The following is a 19,188-nucleotide window of genomic DNA, read 5'->3' as shown; positions in this document are numbered from 1 at the left end:
AAAGAGTAAATTGTTATATTTTTTTATAAGGGGCAATGTGCTCATTTTCAATATCACAGGGTGGTAAATTGCTATTCACCCTATATTTATACCCTCCTGTCATTTGCAAAGTTACAGCAAACTTTTCTAATATTTATCATAGTTACGAATACTCTCTAGTTGTTTGCAAAATTACAAATACCATCCCTGATGTTTGAAGAAATTATGTAATCCTTGGATGGAGGTATGAAATTGTCAACTTTACCCTTACTGTATTTTTTTATTTTTTTAAAAAAATTAAAAACTTATGAAAAGTCGAACAGAGTAGATGAAAAACTTTTAAAAATGATAAAAAAAAAACTACCTATTTAGTCCAAAAAAATTAGAAAATTTAAAAAAAAAATTATAATTTTTAATCCATTAGGACATTTTGGTCACTTTACTAAAAAAAACAGATGAAAACATAAGCTAATTGTTAAACGATCGTTAAAATCAAGAAGATATTAATAATTTTTTAAACAATGAGAGAGTCCTCGTAATTATACGAAACTTTAGCAGAGATCGTTGTAATTTATCTTTTTTTTTTATTACGCCTAGAATCAAGTCACCAAACGGGTTTCGAATTTTGACGATATTTCGGACGCTAATGTGATTCGGATCCAGGTCAATTAATGCCTCGTCCAAGTCAACAAATTATAAGATGTGGTCTACACTAGACGTATACAACCCACCACACCATATAATTTACAACTCTACTATAAATACCAAAATATTAATTTTTTAGGGGGGTGACTATTCATTTATAGAGACACCATATTCTTGAAAATGACACTTCTTTCGGAAATTGCAATTCACCTGGTGTGCAATTGTGCCGAGGTAAATTTTTCGATTTTATCCCTTAGTAGAAAAACTCAACCACATCATTGGCGCCGTCTGTGGGAACTTTTATCTCGACACTGAGTATGCAAACCAGGTCTCGAACTTTGGCGGAACAAGACTCGCCTCGTGAATAGTCACCACCCCAGGAGGTAACCCCCCTGACTCTTGAGCAAGTACCCCTCAATGGAGAGATTCCTCCTGAACATCGACATATTTTTCTCCTCTTTTGATTTCTCCAAAATATTGTACTTCGAATTTTGAGTAATGAAGTTAGTTTTCTTGTCGTAGTCCCAACAAACGAAACGAATTTAGACATATAGATTCTTGAAGTTTCACGAGGACCCTAGAGGCAAAAATCGTCATTGTCATACAGACAAAAGTCGCCATTGCCCCGAGACCCCCTAAATGGAACTTTCATTGAGATCCTCGTCGATGATGTCGTCCCGAAAACTTTACATCCCTTTGAAGTTGGTAAAAGACCGACTCCAGGATATGAAGTATCCTTTGAGGCAATGTCCCCTTATCAAATTCTTGAGGCAAGGTCCCCTCTTAAAAATGTTGGACTCGGAAAATTTTGTCCCCCCTTCGAAGTTGGTAAAAACCTAACTCCGGGGCATGAGCAAAAACATTCCTTGAGGCAATATCTGACGAATATAAATTATAATAGAACAAAACAACAACTCAGTAAGTGCAATGACTACATTTATGGATATGGAATACTATCGAGTTACCTTCCAAAATTTTCAACCTGATGGATGGTGAAAAAACCTTAAAAAAAAATTTGCGCCGCTTCATCTTCTCCAAAGTCTTGGGGGGCTCTATAACCGCATGTAAGAATTATTTACGGGAGTCTCTCTTGGAGATAACGTGGAAATCCTAAAAAACAATGAAAGAATTTGGCGCAAAAGATGAATTAACCCTGAATAGCCTCTAATAATAGAGAATGAGAATAAATATTGTTAATAAATATTTGATGGTGTAGTGGTTGGAGTTTTCACTTTCCGCACTTTTGACCTGGGTTCAAAACCCATGGGACACAAAAATAAGCACCTCCTCCCAACACTTGGGGACTCGAGCCAAAGGCTCGAGGTGGGTGCGAGGGGGCATCTCGAGCTGTGCAGTAGGGGGAACGCCCCCCTAGCTCGAGGCAACCTGGGAAGGGGGCCACCCTCGAGCAGCAGCAGCACAGGGGGAGCGCCACCCCTCCAGCCCGACTGCCGCCTCGAGCCCGAGTTCCGCTGGTGCACCCCTTTAACGAGGTGCACCCTCAACTGGAGCCACCAGACACTATTGGCCAAGCGTATTCGCACACCCCATCCACTCCCATGTGTTAACTAAATTCAGAAAAGTGTTTACTCTCGAACAAAATATTACACCGGGTGTACATATTCCATTCGAGAGTGCGGGGGCTGTATGATACACATTAGTAAAAGTTATGAACTTGTAAGGGCAAAAATGTAATTTATTGTATAGAAGGCATACACTAAACATACAACCCACCACACCATATAATTTACAACTCTACTATAAATACCAAAATATTAATTTTTTAGGGGGTGACTATTCATTTATAGAGACACCATATTCTTGAAAACCGCACTTCTTTCGGAAATTGCAATTCACCTGGTGCGCAATTGTGCTGAGGTAAATTTTCCGATTTTATCCCTTAGTAGAAAAACCTCAACCACATCATTTTATAATTTAAAAAATTAATCTAACATCTTTATAGATTGCTTTCATTTAACAAATAAGTCCTTCTCTTGGTCATAATATATTGAATTTGCTGGTATTAACAAAAAAACTGAATGAAATGGATGTTTACCCTCGATTGATTGATTGCTGACATATTGTAGGTCAAATAATTTTTTTCGAACTAAACTACCCTTATAACAGTGAAAATATACCTCTTCACATGCGTAACCGCGTGAAAACGCATGAGGGTAATTTAATTATAAACTATTTATTTGATTTGCAATAATTCAGTAATAAAACAATCCGGGACTTACATTTTTTTTTTAATTTTTTATTAGTATCTACAAAACTCGGTGAAATTTGACCAACAAAGGTTCTTATTTGTTAGATAGAAGCAAATCTCATGGGTGCTAAATGTAAATTTTCAAACCATAAGGGATTTACGTATAATTACACCAAACCTCAAGGGAGGGGAGTGGAATTATCCTATTTATTTAGTTATATTTATGAACAATTACACATTCTTTCTTGTGATTTAATATAAAATGCATATAAATTTCTTATAATTTGAAAAAATTATATTTAATACTTCTAACCTTTGTTTTCGTTCGATTAATAGATCCATTTGTTAGTTAAATCTTATTAAATTTGTTGTTATCAATAACCAAAATTGAATAAAAATTTATATGTACCCCCAATTAACTTATTTCTAACTTATATTTACTTGTCAAATAAACAATTTGTAGCCAATTATCGTTATAAGAGTGAAATGTATACCTACAATAAGTTTATAAGTCAATTGAAGGATAGTATATAAATTTTTTATTCAACTTTTTATGTTGATGTCAATAAATTTTGTGAAGTTTATTAATACAGTAAAACCTCTATAAATTAATAACATTGGGACCATGAAATTTTATTAACTTAGAGAGATATTAATTTATCGATAAATTAATATTTTATTAATTAAAAGATAGACTTTTTAAATTCAGCAAATTTATTACATATGTATTGAAAATAAATGAATTCATATATGTTTCATAGATTATATTCATGCATCAATCAATTCTTTGTAACTAATTAAATATATTCATGTATAATATCAATTCATTGTATACAATTAACTATTATATTCATAGACGCATGTTCAATTCACTGGAATTACTTAAATATACATGTTTACAATAATTCGTTGCACTTAAATAACTATTATAGCCAATTAAATATATTCATGCATGATGAATGAAACATATACTATATAAATCTCAATATGAAAATAAAATAATTCATAACACTCAACCATGTCTTCTCATCTAAAAGGCATCGCAAAATCATCCATGAATGATCAAATGCGTAAAGCATTACAAACTTCATATTTTAGCAAATTACCATAATATTTATAATTGTAATATTCATGCATTATTAATTTAGAGTTTTAATGGGACCTAATATTTATTAAGGGATTTTCTGAAAAATTATTATCTTATTATCTTATCGAATTTGATGATTTTTTACAAAGGCCCAAGTCGGGACCAAAAAATTTTATTATTTTAAAGAGTTTATTAATTTATAGAGGCTTTACTGTAGATGGATCTATTTATTGTACGCAAACAGAAGTTCCACGTATAACTTTTAGAAAATTTATGTATAATTATACATAAATGTCAAGAGAGAGCTGTAATTATTCCTTATATTTAATGTTAAAGTCATTTAACTGTACATCACGATATTAATCATGTTATTTTAAATAATTTCTCTCTTTTTTTGTTGTAAATATTGAAACCTAACCAATCAGTCCAAGTGTTTTACAAATTTATTTTATATTTTATATGGAAAAAAAATATAATTTACCTCCTGTGATACAAAAAATCCCCTCTGAAAAATAAAATAATAAATTATCCCTTATGTTTTAAAAAATAAAGCAAATTTCTAAACCATTGATAGGGGGTAATTTGCTTCATTTCGAAACACAAAGGAGTAATTTGCTAATTTCTTTTCCACATGAGTTTATTTGTTCATTTCACATATTATAAGGGATAAATTGCATTTAACACTATTTTATACTGCATTATGTGTAAAGAATGACCTTCCATTGTGTATTAGTATGAACAATTTTATAAATTCAAGTACAACGTTAATGTGAAGAGGTTTTCAGACCAACGACATGACAATAATTATGATCGTAACTGGACATGTTCTTTGGCCCCAACCAAGTACGTACTTTTGTTCAACTTTTCAAAATAGGCTGCCGAGGGTCGATTTCAAATTTAATGATTGATAATTAATTTTATATCTACCGGTCTTGTTGATGTGTAAAATAATTCGTTCTGGGAATCCATTAGGCTAAGGCTTGTTGGAAAATCGCCAATTCTCAACAATTCTTAAACAAAGAATAGGGAGACGAGAGGGAGAATATAGAGGTTTCACGTACTGGGAAATCATTCTTGCCTTTCGCACAACTGATCTGCTCTTGTGAGTATATTTCTTAAATTTTCTGGAGATCAACTGCGTGTGTGTGTTTGTGAAGTTGATTTGGTTCCAGTCACTGGTACAGCATTGGTATTGTTGCTGCTGCTTTGTGATTTTTTGATTTCTTGTTATTGCAATTCTTATTTTGTTAGAGTTCTCAGTTCTGCACATGCCACGTATTGTGGTTTCAGTTATAATGTATACAGTTTACTGAATTACAGTACTATGTTAATCCTATGAATTAAGATTCTTGATTTTTCTCTTAGTTATTGGAAGCTTGTTCGGTTCGAGTAAGAAATGGAGGTATAAAAGAGGAAATAAAACCCTTATGGAAAATGAATATCAATCCCCTCATATTAGGAAGTACTAGAAAAAATATAATTTTTTACTATAGTTTGTTACTATGCATGATCAAAAGAAAAAGAAAATCACAGTGAATATAAATTAATCACGGTTCTTGCAGCGGTCTTTAGTTATTGTTTCTGCAAGTGAGAGCAAAATGGGGTGTGATCGGGAGCAGCAGGACATATAGAGCTTGTGAATAATGGGTGCTGCCAGTTACACTATTTTAGCTAAAACGAATGGATTTCATATCTAGTCCCTTGTCAAATTGCAGGAAACATGCAGTCCAACAACGGTGCCGAGGCCTACACTCTCATAAGCCATGAGCTTTCCCAGCTCTCCGAAGCACGAACACAGCGTTCCATCTATAGAGTACATAAGGATTTGCGTGACGTCAATAACAAGGCTTATGAACCAGAAATCATAGCAATTGGCCCTTATCATCGTGATAAAGATCACCTGAAAATGATGGAGGAACACAAACTGTGGTATCTGCATTTACTTCTTAAGCGGAAAAAAGAGAACGTCGAGGCGTATATCTCAGCTATGGGAGAATTAGAACAAGAGGCACGCAATTGTTATGCGGAGCCCGTTAGCCTAAACTCAGCCAAGTTCATCAAGATGCTAGTGCTAGACAGTTGCTTCATCATTGAGTTAGTACGAAAAGACCACGAGGGAGATCATGAGGACGACCCTATCTTTGAAATGGGGTGGATCATGAATAGCCTGCAGCCAGACATCATATTATTTGAAAATCAGATTCCTTTCTTCATTCTGTGCAGGTTATTTGACATGATTGAGGGGCCAAATCGGCATAACATGTTGATCGACCGTCTGTTGCTCTTCTACCAGAACAACCCTGGGGGACGGCTTAAAAACAAGACAGAGAGAAGTCTACAAGAGATAAAGCACCTACTTGATTTGATACACAGCAGCTTGATTGATTCAGTTGAAGAGCTTTATGTTAATGTAGAAGAAGTTCCCAAGACTAGAGAATGGCAATTCATACCCCCGGCGACAGAGCTAACAGATGCTAACGTGGCGTTTAAGAATGTGGAATCCGATAATTTCTTTAAGGTAGATTTCCGTGATGGCATTATGTTGATTCCACATTTCATTATTGATGATAGCAAGGAGTGTTTGTTTAGGAACCTCATTGCTCACGAGCAATATTCCTCAACTACAACTCGTCCGAATTTTGTCACAGATTATGTGAGATTCATGGATTGCCTCATTAATTCTTCCAAGGACGTAGAAATCCTGTCCGAGTGTGGGATCATAGAGAACTGGTTGGGCGACAATGAAGAGGTTGCCAACATATTTAACCAACTTTTCACTTCAGTTACTCTCACTCGGGATAATTTTTTCTATGGCACAATCTGTGATAGAGTCAACACCCATTACAAGAAGCGTTGGAACAGAGCGATGGCGTTGTTGAGGCGAGACTATTTCAACAGCCCGTGGTCATACTTTTCATTTTCTGCTGCACTTGCAATCCTTCTACTCACTGTGGCTCAAACTGTCTTGTCTTTCTCTACAGGCAACAAGTAATGTAAACAATCATGGTCCGAATCAATGATCTGACAAGTTATTTTTTTTTGTTATTGAATGCTCATATTCGGCTCATCACGAGATATTCAATTATAATAATTTTTTACAAAATCTTTTCTAAGGTTGTATGTCTCCTTTTCTAGAGATTTGTATTTATCATTTTAATATGTACCACATGAATAACGAATTTTCTATTTATCCATAAAAGCATGCTATGTTTTTACACAGGTTATAAACTTAGCCACTTCATTTGAAAATTCTTTTGTAACAACAACATTACAAGGTAGATTCTTTCCGTACATCCACTTTCTCAAAATTCTCAACATTTTTATTTTAAAACCAACAAATATATATATATATATATATGTATATACACATTCAATAACGTACATATATAATAAACTAAAAATTCAATAACCTGCATATATAATAAACCAACAATACAAATATTTGTGTATTTTCTAGTATATATATGTGTATATATGTTCAATGTAATATTTCAAAATTTTATTGATAATTTATTTGTAAGAAAAGTTCAATATATAATAACACAAGCAAAAATTTCTAAATTTTTTTTAACAGTTAAAGTAAAAAATATAAAGATTATAAATTTTTAGAGTTTACACAGATTCTATAATAATCATAAAATTGATAAATTTTGCATAGTATTTATTTTCTTCCATAAAATTTTTACAATAATTCAAATTATATTAGAGGAGAATTATTGCAATAGACATATTTTAGGGGTATAAATAATACATGCATTTTCATCATAAAAAAAATTTAGTCCATATCATGAGGGGGCATTTGTTATGTTTTATAATTTAAAAGGATAAATCCACTTCATATATAATTTAGAAATGCAAAATGTATTTAATCTATAGACGTTTGTCATGATTTTTACTTATAACTTATGTTTGGGTTTTACTTGATACAATGGCTTATGAAGCTGTGGTAGCTCACTATTTGTCACTTTTTATTTTTATTTTTATTTTTATTTTTTTATTATAACTATTAGCAATGATAAAGTATTATATTTTCCCAGTGTTATACATGAAACCAAAGCAGCATAACTGGCAAAATACAAGGGAAACAAAACAAGCACCAGAAGAAATATCACACTAAACCATAATTATTTGTCACTATTAAGAAAAAATAGTCGTAACAAATAGTTTTTACTCACGATCGCACAACAGTTATCAATCATAATTTATACGTGGGTGACGGGAACATTTGTTAAAACTAAGAGTCACAACGACTACTTTTGTCATGTTGAATATAAGGTAATTTTTTGAATCGATTTTATTCAATCATGACTAATAATAGTCAATTATTATGGCTTTTAATCCATATATAGTAATCAAAATATATGCAATAATAATTTTTTTTTGGTGAAGTGTATTCCCGATATATGATAGGGTATATCCTATGGACTCGCATTGATTACTGGATCATTATGGTGTCTGCAGTTTACACAAAATCTATACAAATGGGGGAAATCTAAAAATAGCCACCCTCTACAATAGTACAACTTTTGCTACTCTGATATTCTTATGACTTACTGGCTTAAGCATCGGATGACTATAATCGGGATCTTTCCAATGTGGTTGTAACGGTGATCTGTTTTATAGTCTTAAAGCTAGATAATTAATTAGTCGGATCCACTTTATTCACTCTTATAGATCTGGTTGGAAAAAATTACAATTTATGTGCCACAACTTATTCTTTTAATCCCATTGCTTTAGCACTCATCATATTTAATTCCATAAGTCACAAAACCTTGCAATATTAGTCCCAACCACAAATTTCATTATATATTTAACGGAACACGTGCTCTTTCCGTTAAATTGATGGTCAGTTACTTAACAAAACACGTACAAATCATGTTCTCCCTCAATTAAATTTTTAACAGAATGTGACTGTGGCTAAAATTATAAGTTTTCGTAACTTAATCTATTCAACAACATCAATTAGCAATCAATATTTAAGCTTGCCATTAAATGAAAGGTTGTTGTTCTTTTTACCCCAAAAAAAAATGAAATTTATGATTGCAAACTTTGCATAAAATATTAGGTAAACGAGTTACCATATTTTAATGATTCATGCGATATTAATTATTCATTATAATATTAATTATGTTGCAATCGATAAGTTCCATTAGACTGCAATCGAAATCCAAAGATGATTAGAAATTTTTAGAGTATTCAATAACCCCTTCAAGTTCATAGAGACACGAAGGAGGGGGAGAAGAAGAGAGAATCACACATATTCAAACGGGTATGAAATTTTTTTTCTTGATTTTTCATAATTTTTTGTATTATCTTATTTTGTTTTAGGAGTACATATATATGGGATTTCATGTGTTAATTATAGATTTTTTTTATTTAATTTATGTTTATTATCATCTGTATTTTTTACTATTTTACTAATAATCTTTGGTAGAGATTGGACTTCACATATACTTTCAATATTATTTTGTAGTTATTGTTGAAGTTTTGTTTAATTTTTAAACTATTATTTTTAATTTGATTTTGTAGCATTTGTTGAAGTTTTCATTCAAATTTTTCAAACTCCACATAAAACAAATAAGATCACACATCCTGATATGTACAAATTTTTGTTCAATTGTTTTTTATTTAATTTGTAATTATTTTAATTACAGATAATAATACCTTTAAAAAAACGCACGGATCCAATTAATATGGACTATGTTCAAAATTTGGATCGAAGCGAATGCAAATTTTGAAGGAGTACCTTCAAAAAAGGAGTTAGCACTCCGACACCTAAATTAGTATTGGATTCAGAAATAAATAATCGTAAAAAATGAATTGCAATGTAAGTTTTGGAATTTATGGCCTGCCCCTATATGATCTATAATCTGATTCTATATGATAAATACATTCTTGTTCTTGTGAAGTTACTAAACTTACCTAAACAAAATACCATAAGCCCAACACAAATTCTCTTCTTTATCTCCATAGAAACCTCCCAATTGTACTCAGCTCCGACGCCTAACGCACCAGCCAACAACGTTGCACAACCTCTGTTTATACCTTTCGACAGGCTTCCACCTATATAAACAGACAATAATAAACAAAAAACAGGACCAATAGAGATTAACAAATTAAGGATTTCATCATGGTATACTACTTACCAACTGTGAATTCAAACACGACCACAACTGTTAAAACAGGCGACATTCCTGCCTGTCCGAGTCCATCGTACAAAGGCCGGAAGTAGTAAAACAAAGACAGCAACGTGAGAGCTAGTGCAACTTTGATTAAGTGCACAATTCCTCTTGGATCATCCTCTCCAATTCTCTTCACCTTCTTCATACCATCCACCACATTTCCGGGCATGGACTTGATCAAACCCCACGATCCAGGGCCTGTTTACTCCGTCGACAGATTAATTAACGTAGGAGCGCCCGCCACCAAGAAAAAACCTACGGAAGTACAGTACTTTCAATTTCTTGGAAACAAAGACAGATGAAGATACTATCCACGATAATTTACTTCAGGTTTCGTTTTTCATGACTTTCCTCATACAAACCTAAACTGATACAAAACCTGGAAAAGGCACCATATTGCGCGACAACGTTCCATTATTCACGAACATCACCAATGTGGGTGGTATCAACAAAATATTAAAAAATTTAATTTTATCCCGTAAGTTCCGACTTAATATGAATCTCATTGTTTTATTCTAAAAAAATGACTCATTAGGAAAAAGAGGTTATGAATCTTATATGTCACTCAAATATCTCATCTATAATCAATATGGGACGATTATTTACATCAAACACTTATTAAGTAACTATGATTTTGATCTTGTCATTTTATAAATATTAGTGATAAAAATTGTATATAGAGTTGTCTTTATAAAATTATTAGTAACACATCTATAACAACGATTTAATGAAGACATAAATTGTTGTCACTAAGCCGTCACTGTATATATCACTAAGTAACAATTATGCTTATTTTTTTGTCCAATGATTCTTGTAAATAACAATTGTACAAGATAATAATCACCATCAAAATTATGAAATTTATCATTTTAACAAAATAAGAAATTTATATCACAAAACATATATAATTAATAGTAACATTAAAATTCTCACTTACGTTTTTTATATGCCGATTTTTCTTCCTCCCCCCTTTCTTTTTTGATATTATTATATCATCCTCTCTTTAGGTTTTGTATAATTATAATACGTGAAATTTTAGTGGTTTAAGAAATTACATCCAATACTTTTGACGTTTGTTTCAATCTAATAAATACATCCTTTGTTAATCAAAATTATCAAATTATTGATATTAGCAAAGAAAAAATTAAATAAAATCATAATTACTTCATATTGATTTTTACTAACTTATTGCAGGTTAAATAAATATTTTTTACTTAAACTGCCCTTATAATGATCAAAATATTCTTTCTACATGCATTAACGAATGAAAATATATAATAACTGTGTAATTATCCTTTATGGTCTGGAATTTATACATTTCATCACTATGTAACTTTTGGAATCCGCCATCAATTTTTACCAAAGTATAGTGGAGTTATTACATATAATTGAAGTCGGGTACATAAATGGTTTCAGAGAAACTTACTGTGGTTACGTAATTGTTACTTTACTAATGATTGTTTGGGAATGTAAATTAGGCCAATGAAGCATCCCATAAGAAGCCATCAAGAAGAATGATCAGCAGCAAGTATTCGTTTTCACTAAGGTTGTTCAAAATCCCTTCTAAATATAGTTAGGATTAAGCTGCTTCTTAAAGAGACAAGAAACCATCTACATGCACCAAGATTTCATCCGTCAAGGTCGAGAATCATTTAAGATCATTGATTCAGATTACATCAACAAAGTACAAACTGTAAAATAAAGCACAAAAGAATCTATAAATACTCAGAACTAATGCGATGAAGCGACAACAACAGAAAAATTACATAAACTACAACACATCTACATGGTTTTCAAACCGGTAAGACATATTTCAGATTAAGCCATTGTCTAAATTTTATCTCGCGTTTTAATTGTTAGTTGATGGGTACAAAAATGGCAATGAAGAAATCAGACACCGTTAGTGGTCGGGTTGTTTCCATCCAGCAAAGCCAGCCTTCGCTTGGCGACTTTGGACCTGTAGCACCACACTTCAAAAGCCTCTGTCAGGTCTGGATACCGAATATGCTTATTTTCTAGCCACTCAGTCAAAATTTCTGCTTGGTCTGAAGATGGCAATGTAAGGATGATTGAAACAAATGCTGACTCCAAGGTCTGCCATAGCTCGCCATCAGATTTCAACATCAAATCATTCTCTTCATCAGAACCGACAGAATCAACTGCAGACTTAACAATCCTTACAAATGGAAGCCAGACTTTAACCATGTGAAGGCGTCTAGTGGTCGGCAAAATGACCGTTCCATAACCTATAGCTTCTAAGACTTTAGCAGTGACCTCAAGAACTTTCAACTTTGTCCCGGTTAATGAGCTTTCTGGAGATACTCGCTCAGCCACTTTCACTATATTTACTGATGTCTCGACCCAGGTGTAAACAAAATCATTCGAGATTTCCAACTTTGTTACTATTTGAGAAGCCCATGATAAATCAGTTAAGTGGGACTGCAATAACTCAACGTTTTCTGCTTCAGCAACCGAATCGTGGAGATCACCAAGCAAAGAGTCCACAAGATTCACAAATCTCGCTAATAACCTGTTCACACATTGCCTTGCTTCTAATTTGATTTCATCATCAGCAGTTAACAGAGGAGCATCATCATCCTCAGTCAGCATGTACTCAAGTTGCTCCTGAGCCGAGGTTTTCAGATCATTCATCGAAGATGGAGGAGATGATGTGGCAAATCGGATGGCTGCCAAAAAAATCCTAACTACAGCCAAAGCATTGACTGGCTGTAGACGAGCAAGTATTGGTTCTGCTTGTGATCCCATTCCTGGTATAGTCTTTAAGATTTCTTCTTCCTCAGATTCTTCCCAAGGGACTGCTTCCAAATAGCCTACACAGGTAGAAACAATTTGTGGGCATCCCAGCTCAACAGCTACTCGCAGTGTGCCAAGAGCATTTTTTACACTAGATAACTCAGTCACAGTCACATCTGAGGTGGCATAGAGGAGTCTTAGAACAGTAATGTGATGGTCAAAGTCACATTCTTCACAATAAACCTCGACACAGTTGCGTGAGTCAAGGATCTGGCATGTTGGCCAATTATCAGACAGCCGATCAGCAAAATACTTGCTTTTCTTAACAAGAATATCTGAATGACAGTAAATCCAGTCATCACGGCCTTCCTGTGTTCTAATTCTCACGACAACATCACTAGACGATCTGTCACCAATCCTGCTCAGCGTGCTTGATTCATTGTGCTAAAATGATTAAATGAACCACAATCAAGAACTTTTCAGCAGATTCTAGTAAAAAGAGGAAGAAAAGAACTTCCTGATACTGTAAACCTGATGAATGTCCTGAATGTATGTTTATGGAGAAAGATGTTAGATAAGTGCATGAGTATTAGTATACCAATCACCAACTCCAGACAAGCAAAATTACAATTAAATTCTTGGGGTACGCAAAAGGGTTTACTTTTAGCAACAATATGCTAGAAAAATATTTCATCCACCATACTTCCAGCAGGCATGATTTCTAGAGATCTAAGCAAGTAGAGAACTCACAGATAATTCCATCAACTAATTGCGTGGTGCTAACTTTTACCGCTTTTAAGCATTGCTGTACCTACAAAGGAAAAAAGCAGATAAAAATGATCAGTGGTTGGGGGGTAAATTTTTCCTGCAATTGAATCAACAAAAAGATGGTGTAATGTAATTGCACTTCACATTATGGAAATGCAGAATCCAAAGCTTGCAAATATTTTCTGAATTATAACCTCCCCACCCTATTTACACAACTTGCATTCACACTTTTACTCTTTTACTTCATCGTTAAAAAATTAGACTCATCCCTGCCCTAATTTGTTGAAAATTCTCATCCTCCTTTGTCTATTATGTTCTGTTATTGGAAGATATCCTTTGTTTAGAAATAAAAGGTCCATCTTATACTTTTTCCAACGTCATAGTTTGGCACTTGAGAACCTAATACCACCTAACATAGAAAATATCATAAAGTAACTCACATCCTACACCTTGAAGGGTCTTATGTAGCATCTTATTCTATATGAAATGCACCAAAGATCTGCATGGCATATTTACTATCAGCTAACTGTTCGAAATTGCATAATTACTGCATAACAAATGCAGCAAATTTCACAGAGAGACACACCCATAATACTTTAAGCACGATATAGCCAATAAATCATATCATATGGCAGTCAGAAAAACAAAACACCAACAAGTTCACTTTGTACAACTAAAAGTAAAGCAACTAGATAATGCAGCATTGAATAATCCATCATCTCATAATGTTAGCCACAAACCAAATTGAAGAAGCGATATGAGGACTACAAAATAACTACATGCAACTGGGAAAAATTCCATAAAGACAAGAAATCAAAGAACAAACATACTTAATAACACCAGTAACATCAATTGAAACACGAAAACCAACATTGTGTGCAAAGAATTAGCCTTTTAGGAGATTTTTAAAGCCTGATAAAAGAAGTCAAAAAAGTGAAACTAACAAAATAATTAAGTCCCCTCCAAACGATCCTTCGACCAAAAATAAGGGAAAAAGTTAAGACCCAATTTTTGAAAACCCACATCCTCCATTGTCTTGGAACCTCTTTCCCTAAGAGACCCTTTACTCAGTTGGTGAAATATTAGCAGCGGAAACTGCAAATTTCTTAACAATAAAACAACTAAACAAGTGCCAACTCCTCTATCTGTCTCTATAGAGAAATCGGAGAATTCCAAGATTCAGAGTGATTTTGCAGTATAATGAAGCTTAAGGAACCTGACACGAAGCGATTTTCACACATATACATAACCTTGTGGGATTGACAACAATAATTTCTAGTACATAGGCATATCCAAGCGAGAATTTGGAGCACACACCTTCTTGTTATCACTTTCTGCTGTGTGGAATTTCCTCTTCCTTCCATGGTTAGGTCACCCATCAGAGAGCAGGGGAGGGAATCATCAGCACAGACTATTGGGCCGGGCTACTCTACTGCACTAATTGCATCACACAAACAAAATTCACCATGGGCCAATAAGTTTTTAAATTAACTAGATAATTTATATAGAAAATTTTGGATTTTCTTTTTCATTTTATGGTAGTTATTACCCCTCTTAAAACGTCGATAGGTCTAACACAGTAGGCTTGTGCGCTAGACTCGGCAGTGGATGCTAGGGACAGCACAGGCATAAATGGTGTTGGAACTATGACATTAGGCTTGTGGTAGCACATGGTACAGTGATGTACTAATGTTGATCGTTTGATGAAGATCGAGTGACGGTCCACGATTGTGCTATATGACAGGGGGATGTGCAGACCTTGGGTGCATTTGGGGCATCAGTAATCAATTTTTTTTCATTATGTAGGTATCGTGGGTTGAAGTCTCGGTAGCTTTGAAGAAAATGTGGTGGACAGCATGGGAAACAACAGTCAGATGCGTGCACATGGACGGAGTTGAGTGCCTATGTACAGGACAATCAATAGACGGTGCACGGACCAAGGCCTAACGACAAGCACCACGATCGATAGGTTCGAGCAGTGTGACACCCCCTCCGTTAATCACACTCTATCCTATAACAAACTCGCATTTATCCCGATAAGATAACTCGTCTTTTATCAATATTTATATAAAACTCAAACTATTAAAAACCTTGGTATGATATTCTGCACTAGAACATATGAAATTGAGGAACGTGGAGTTTCTAGCTATTGCAAAACTTAAGATACCAATTCAGTCATACTTTAATATTCTCGTAAATATGTAGTTAGAGCTCCCAACTCAAGACGACACTGCTGACCCACCTATAAGGCTGACAAGTGGCTTACGATCTAGTTAAATAAGTCACTGCAATCTTTCTCCTGAAAAAAATACATGGCAAAGGATGAGTTGTCAACTCAGTAAGCATAACTAATTAGCCTATATATATACACATATAGGCACGTATAACAGAAGACCAATCTCATTCCACGACCACAATCAACCAATGTTTGTTATGTAATCACAAAGTACCAATTTCAATGATACCAATATTGATATTTGTTACACAATTTCATGAAATCACGAAGTAATAATTCCAATAATCATGTGAAACCAATACCAGAGTCAAGCACCATCCACAACATAATACACACATCACTATAGTTAATTTTACACCGATAATCATGCAAAACCAGTATCAATATCAAGTAACAACCACAACATGATTCACACATCACCATAGTTTTATTTCTTAGTTACTAATTATTCATTTTGGGCCCCGCTTAGCCTAGTTGGAATATATTCAATGGTTCTACCGGTTATCATCATCTCCATCATATCATCTCATCTCGATATCACATAACACACAGCTTGTATGATATTACCTTCATCCATCATATCACACAGCTCGTATGATATCCCATCATCGTCCATCATATCTCACAGCACACAGCTCGTATGATACTCCCATCATCGTCCATCATATCACACAGCACACAACTCGTATGATATCCCCCTATCATCGTCCATCATATCACACAGCACACAGCTCGTATGATATCCCTATCATCGTCCATATCTCACAGCACACAGCTCGGATATCCCCATCATCCATCATATCATACAACACACAGCTTGTATTATATCCCCATCATCATTCATTATATCACACAACAAACAGCTCATATGATATCCCATCATCATCCATCATATCACACCGTTAATTGATGATAGCACATAGCTCGTCACCAATCACATCATCATAAACCACTGAATATGCCCTAAGTTATAAGTCATCTTTTCATCTCAATTTACCATTCTCATTTTATCAACCCCATAATTCAACTCCATTCGACAATTCATTATAATTTATTATGTGTACATTGACAATTTCATAATTTAACTCTAGTTAATCATTAAATAGAAACGTGTCAGTATCATTCATTACAACTCCATCATTCATCTTTCTTCAACAACCAAAATGAAGTATTTCATAATTAATCACCATGTATTATCCCATCCATAGACAAAACATATAACAGCCATTTCACCAGACAACCACAATTCAGTTAAGTACATGACAATTTCTGATCAAGTTCGCACCTAAGCAAGTAGATACATATATATAGATCAATTAACTATACTTATCTCACTTCCCCAACTATTTAAATAGTAGAATGATTTGTTCAGTCTTGAACGTTATTTTTGTATCCTATAATGAGTTATAAACATATAATAATGAATCGATAACATTGTAGTTTCTTCGTAAAGCATTAGATCATATTCGTACACTTCTCACTAATCTTTGGATATCTCACTCTACAAAATTCGGATATTTATTCCGTTTTCTTCTCTATGAAGTAGACTCAATTATCTTTCCATCAGTATATATCTTGATATATTAAAATCAATGTTTACATTTTGAAAGTTATCCTTACCGTGCCTGAATCTGAGATCTTCACAATATGACCATTGCTTACTAATTAAATCATAACTTTAATTATAATCACTAACTTTCAGAACTGTTTTAGTATGGTAACCTAGACATAATAAGCTTTCTAATGGTGTATGATTTGTATTTTAATCATAGTAATTAATTTTATTAAAATCTGTCATTGCCATTTACTCATTTTTCCTGGATAGAATCTGTCTGAAATTCAATTTATACTCAGACCAAAATACAATTGATAAAGGTGTCATTTTTACATCAGATTATAATGTGTCTCTAGTTTCATTTACAACAAGAATCATACCAATTATATATATATATATATAATTAGTTATATAAGTTTTATTACAACCTGATTTAGACTGCAACAAATTCGAATCTACTACTTTAAAATTCTCTCAAAACTCAAATACTCTTCTAAAAATCACCATATTTTCATAATATAATCTCCTATGTGTCTAGTTTTATTTTATGGAAAAATCATGTGAATTAAATCAATGCAACTCAAGTTAAAAAAGGTTTTAAATACACTTCATCAGTTCATCTGATTTCCCACAGAAATAGAGCAACAAAATGTTTTCTTACTTTTACCCATTAAAACGGTGGAATCAACTTCTGATCATACCTACAAAGTTTTAGTAGAGATCCTAAGTGTTTCATAGAAGCAAGAATCATTAAATTTGTTCTGGTATATCTCAAGAGAACAAGTGAGAATGCGTCAACAAAAATATAACGTTCTCAATCTTAACAAAGATGTCTGTCTACTACTTGTTTTCCAGCTCAACAATGCTGCTAAATGAAGACTGGTTTGCTAAGTTTCTTTCTCTTCACAAACAACAACAGTGGTTTCTTCAATGCATATAACTGTACACAATACACAAAAATCCAAACTTTATCTCCAATTCATATAACAATACATCATTGTCATTCCCCAACTATACAAAACAACAGTATACAAAAATCAAACCAAAGCCCAAGCACAACCAAACGAAGTCAACAAAAATCCAATCAGGCATTTCATCAAACATCTTGAAATCAAAACTTGCTCATCAATTTTTTTCTACAAACTGTAAAAGAAATTTACAAAGAACAAAAGTCACCTGTTAATGGTGGAGTCGGAGCGAAGGTGTGCCGCGTGCCGATGGATTCGTGGACGTGAAGATGGAGTTCTGGACTTCTGCAATTTTTTCTCACTGCCGCGCGAGAGAGAGATTTAGAAAGAGAGAGAGTCCTCAAATTTCAATAGTCAGTTGACTCAATTCTCATATTACATATTTTCTTTTCTATTTCTAATTTTAACTTAGTAAATTATTTGATTTATTTATTTATTTAATAAATATATAGATAACTAAAATTCATATGCATTATGTTAAATATTTATTTAAAAAATATAAAAATATACTAAATTATTGATTAAACTTATTTTTAGATATCATTTAAAATTAAAATATGAGATATTGATTAATAAATTCGATATATAGTTAATAAATGCATTTTTTGTAATGGATATTGAAATTATAATGATGAATTCATATGCATTATATTAAATATCTATTTATAAAAAAATTAACAAAATATGTTAAATTGTTGATTAAGCCTTTTTTAGATAGTATAAACTAATATACTATATTTTAATATCATCCAAAACTAAAATTTGAGGTATGGACTAATAATCCTAATATACAGTGAATAAATAC

General features: G+C 33.2%; 2 protein-coding genes across 9 annotated transcripts; one reads left to right on the top strand and one right to left on the bottom strand.

Moving 5' to 3' along the window:
- Positions 1 to 4,849: 4,849 nt before the first annotated feature.
- LOC105168201 (UPF0481 protein At3g47200) lies at positions 4,850 to 6,965 on the top strand. 3 transcript variants are annotated; one of them, XM_088883224.1, is made up of 3 exons: positions 4,850 to 5,022; positions 5,636 to 6,438; positions 6,510 to 6,744. In XM_088883224.1, exons 2-3 carry the CDS (start codon positions 5,641 to 5,643, stop codon positions 6,597 to 6,599), a joined length of 888 nt encoding a protein of 295 aa, XP_088739350.1. In that variant the 5' UTR covers positions 4,850 to 5,022; positions 5,636 to 5,640; the 3' UTR covers positions 6,600 to 6,744. The 3 variants fall into 3 exon arrangements, with proteins under 3 accessions (XP_088739350.1, XP_011086480.1, XP_011086479.1); XM_011088178.3 differs by having other exon boundaries at positions 4,853 to 5,022; positions 6,569 to 6,706; XM_011088177.3 differs by having other exon boundaries at positions 4,853 to 5,022; positions 5,636 to 6,965.
- Positions 6,966 to 11,801: 4,836 nt separating this feature from the next.
- On the bottom strand, positions 11,802 to 18,761 carry LOC105168200 (BTB/POZ domain-containing protein). Of its 6 annotated transcripts, none has more exons than XM_088884187.1 (5): positions 18,592 to 18,761; positions 15,174 to 15,923; positions 14,942 to 15,056; positions 13,607 to 13,667; positions 11,802 to 13,300 (listed from the first exon to the last, which is right to left on the bottom strand). In XM_088884187.1, exons 4-5 carry the CDS (start codon positions 13,616 to 13,618, stop codon positions 11,993 to 11,995), a joined length of 1,320 nt encoding a protein of 439 aa, XP_088740313.1. In that variant the 5' UTR covers positions 13,619 to 13,667; positions 14,942 to 15,056; positions 15,174 to 15,923; positions 18,592 to 18,761; the 3' UTR covers positions 11,802 to 11,992. The 6 variants fall into 6 exon arrangements, with proteins under 6 accessions (XP_088740313.1, XP_088740315.1, XP_088740314.1 ...); XM_088884189.1 differs by having other exon boundaries at positions 14,942 to 15,061; positions 15,806 to 15,923; XM_088884188.1 differs by having other exon boundaries at positions 15,806 to 15,923.
- Between the last annotated feature and the right edge of the window lie 427 nt (positions 18,762 to 19,188).

Source organism: Sesamum indicum, linkage group LG8 (assembly GCF_026168435.1).
Source record: "Sesamum indicum cultivar Baizhima isolate 11 linkage group LG8, ASM2616843v1, whole genome shotgun sequence".
Taxonomy (NCBI): domain Eukaryota; kingdom Viridiplantae; phylum Streptophyta; class Magnoliopsida; order Lamiales; family Pedaliaceae; genus Sesamum; species Sesamum indicum.
Note: the sequence above shows the minus strand (reverse complement) of the source record. Positions and strands in the feature narration are given on the sequence as shown.

What these genes read in the sequence shown, in the direction of transcription:
- LOC105168201 (XM_011088177.3), top strand. Translation starts at nt 5,641, where the DNA reads ATGCAGTCCAACAACGGTGCCGAGGCCTACACTCTCATAAGCCATGAG.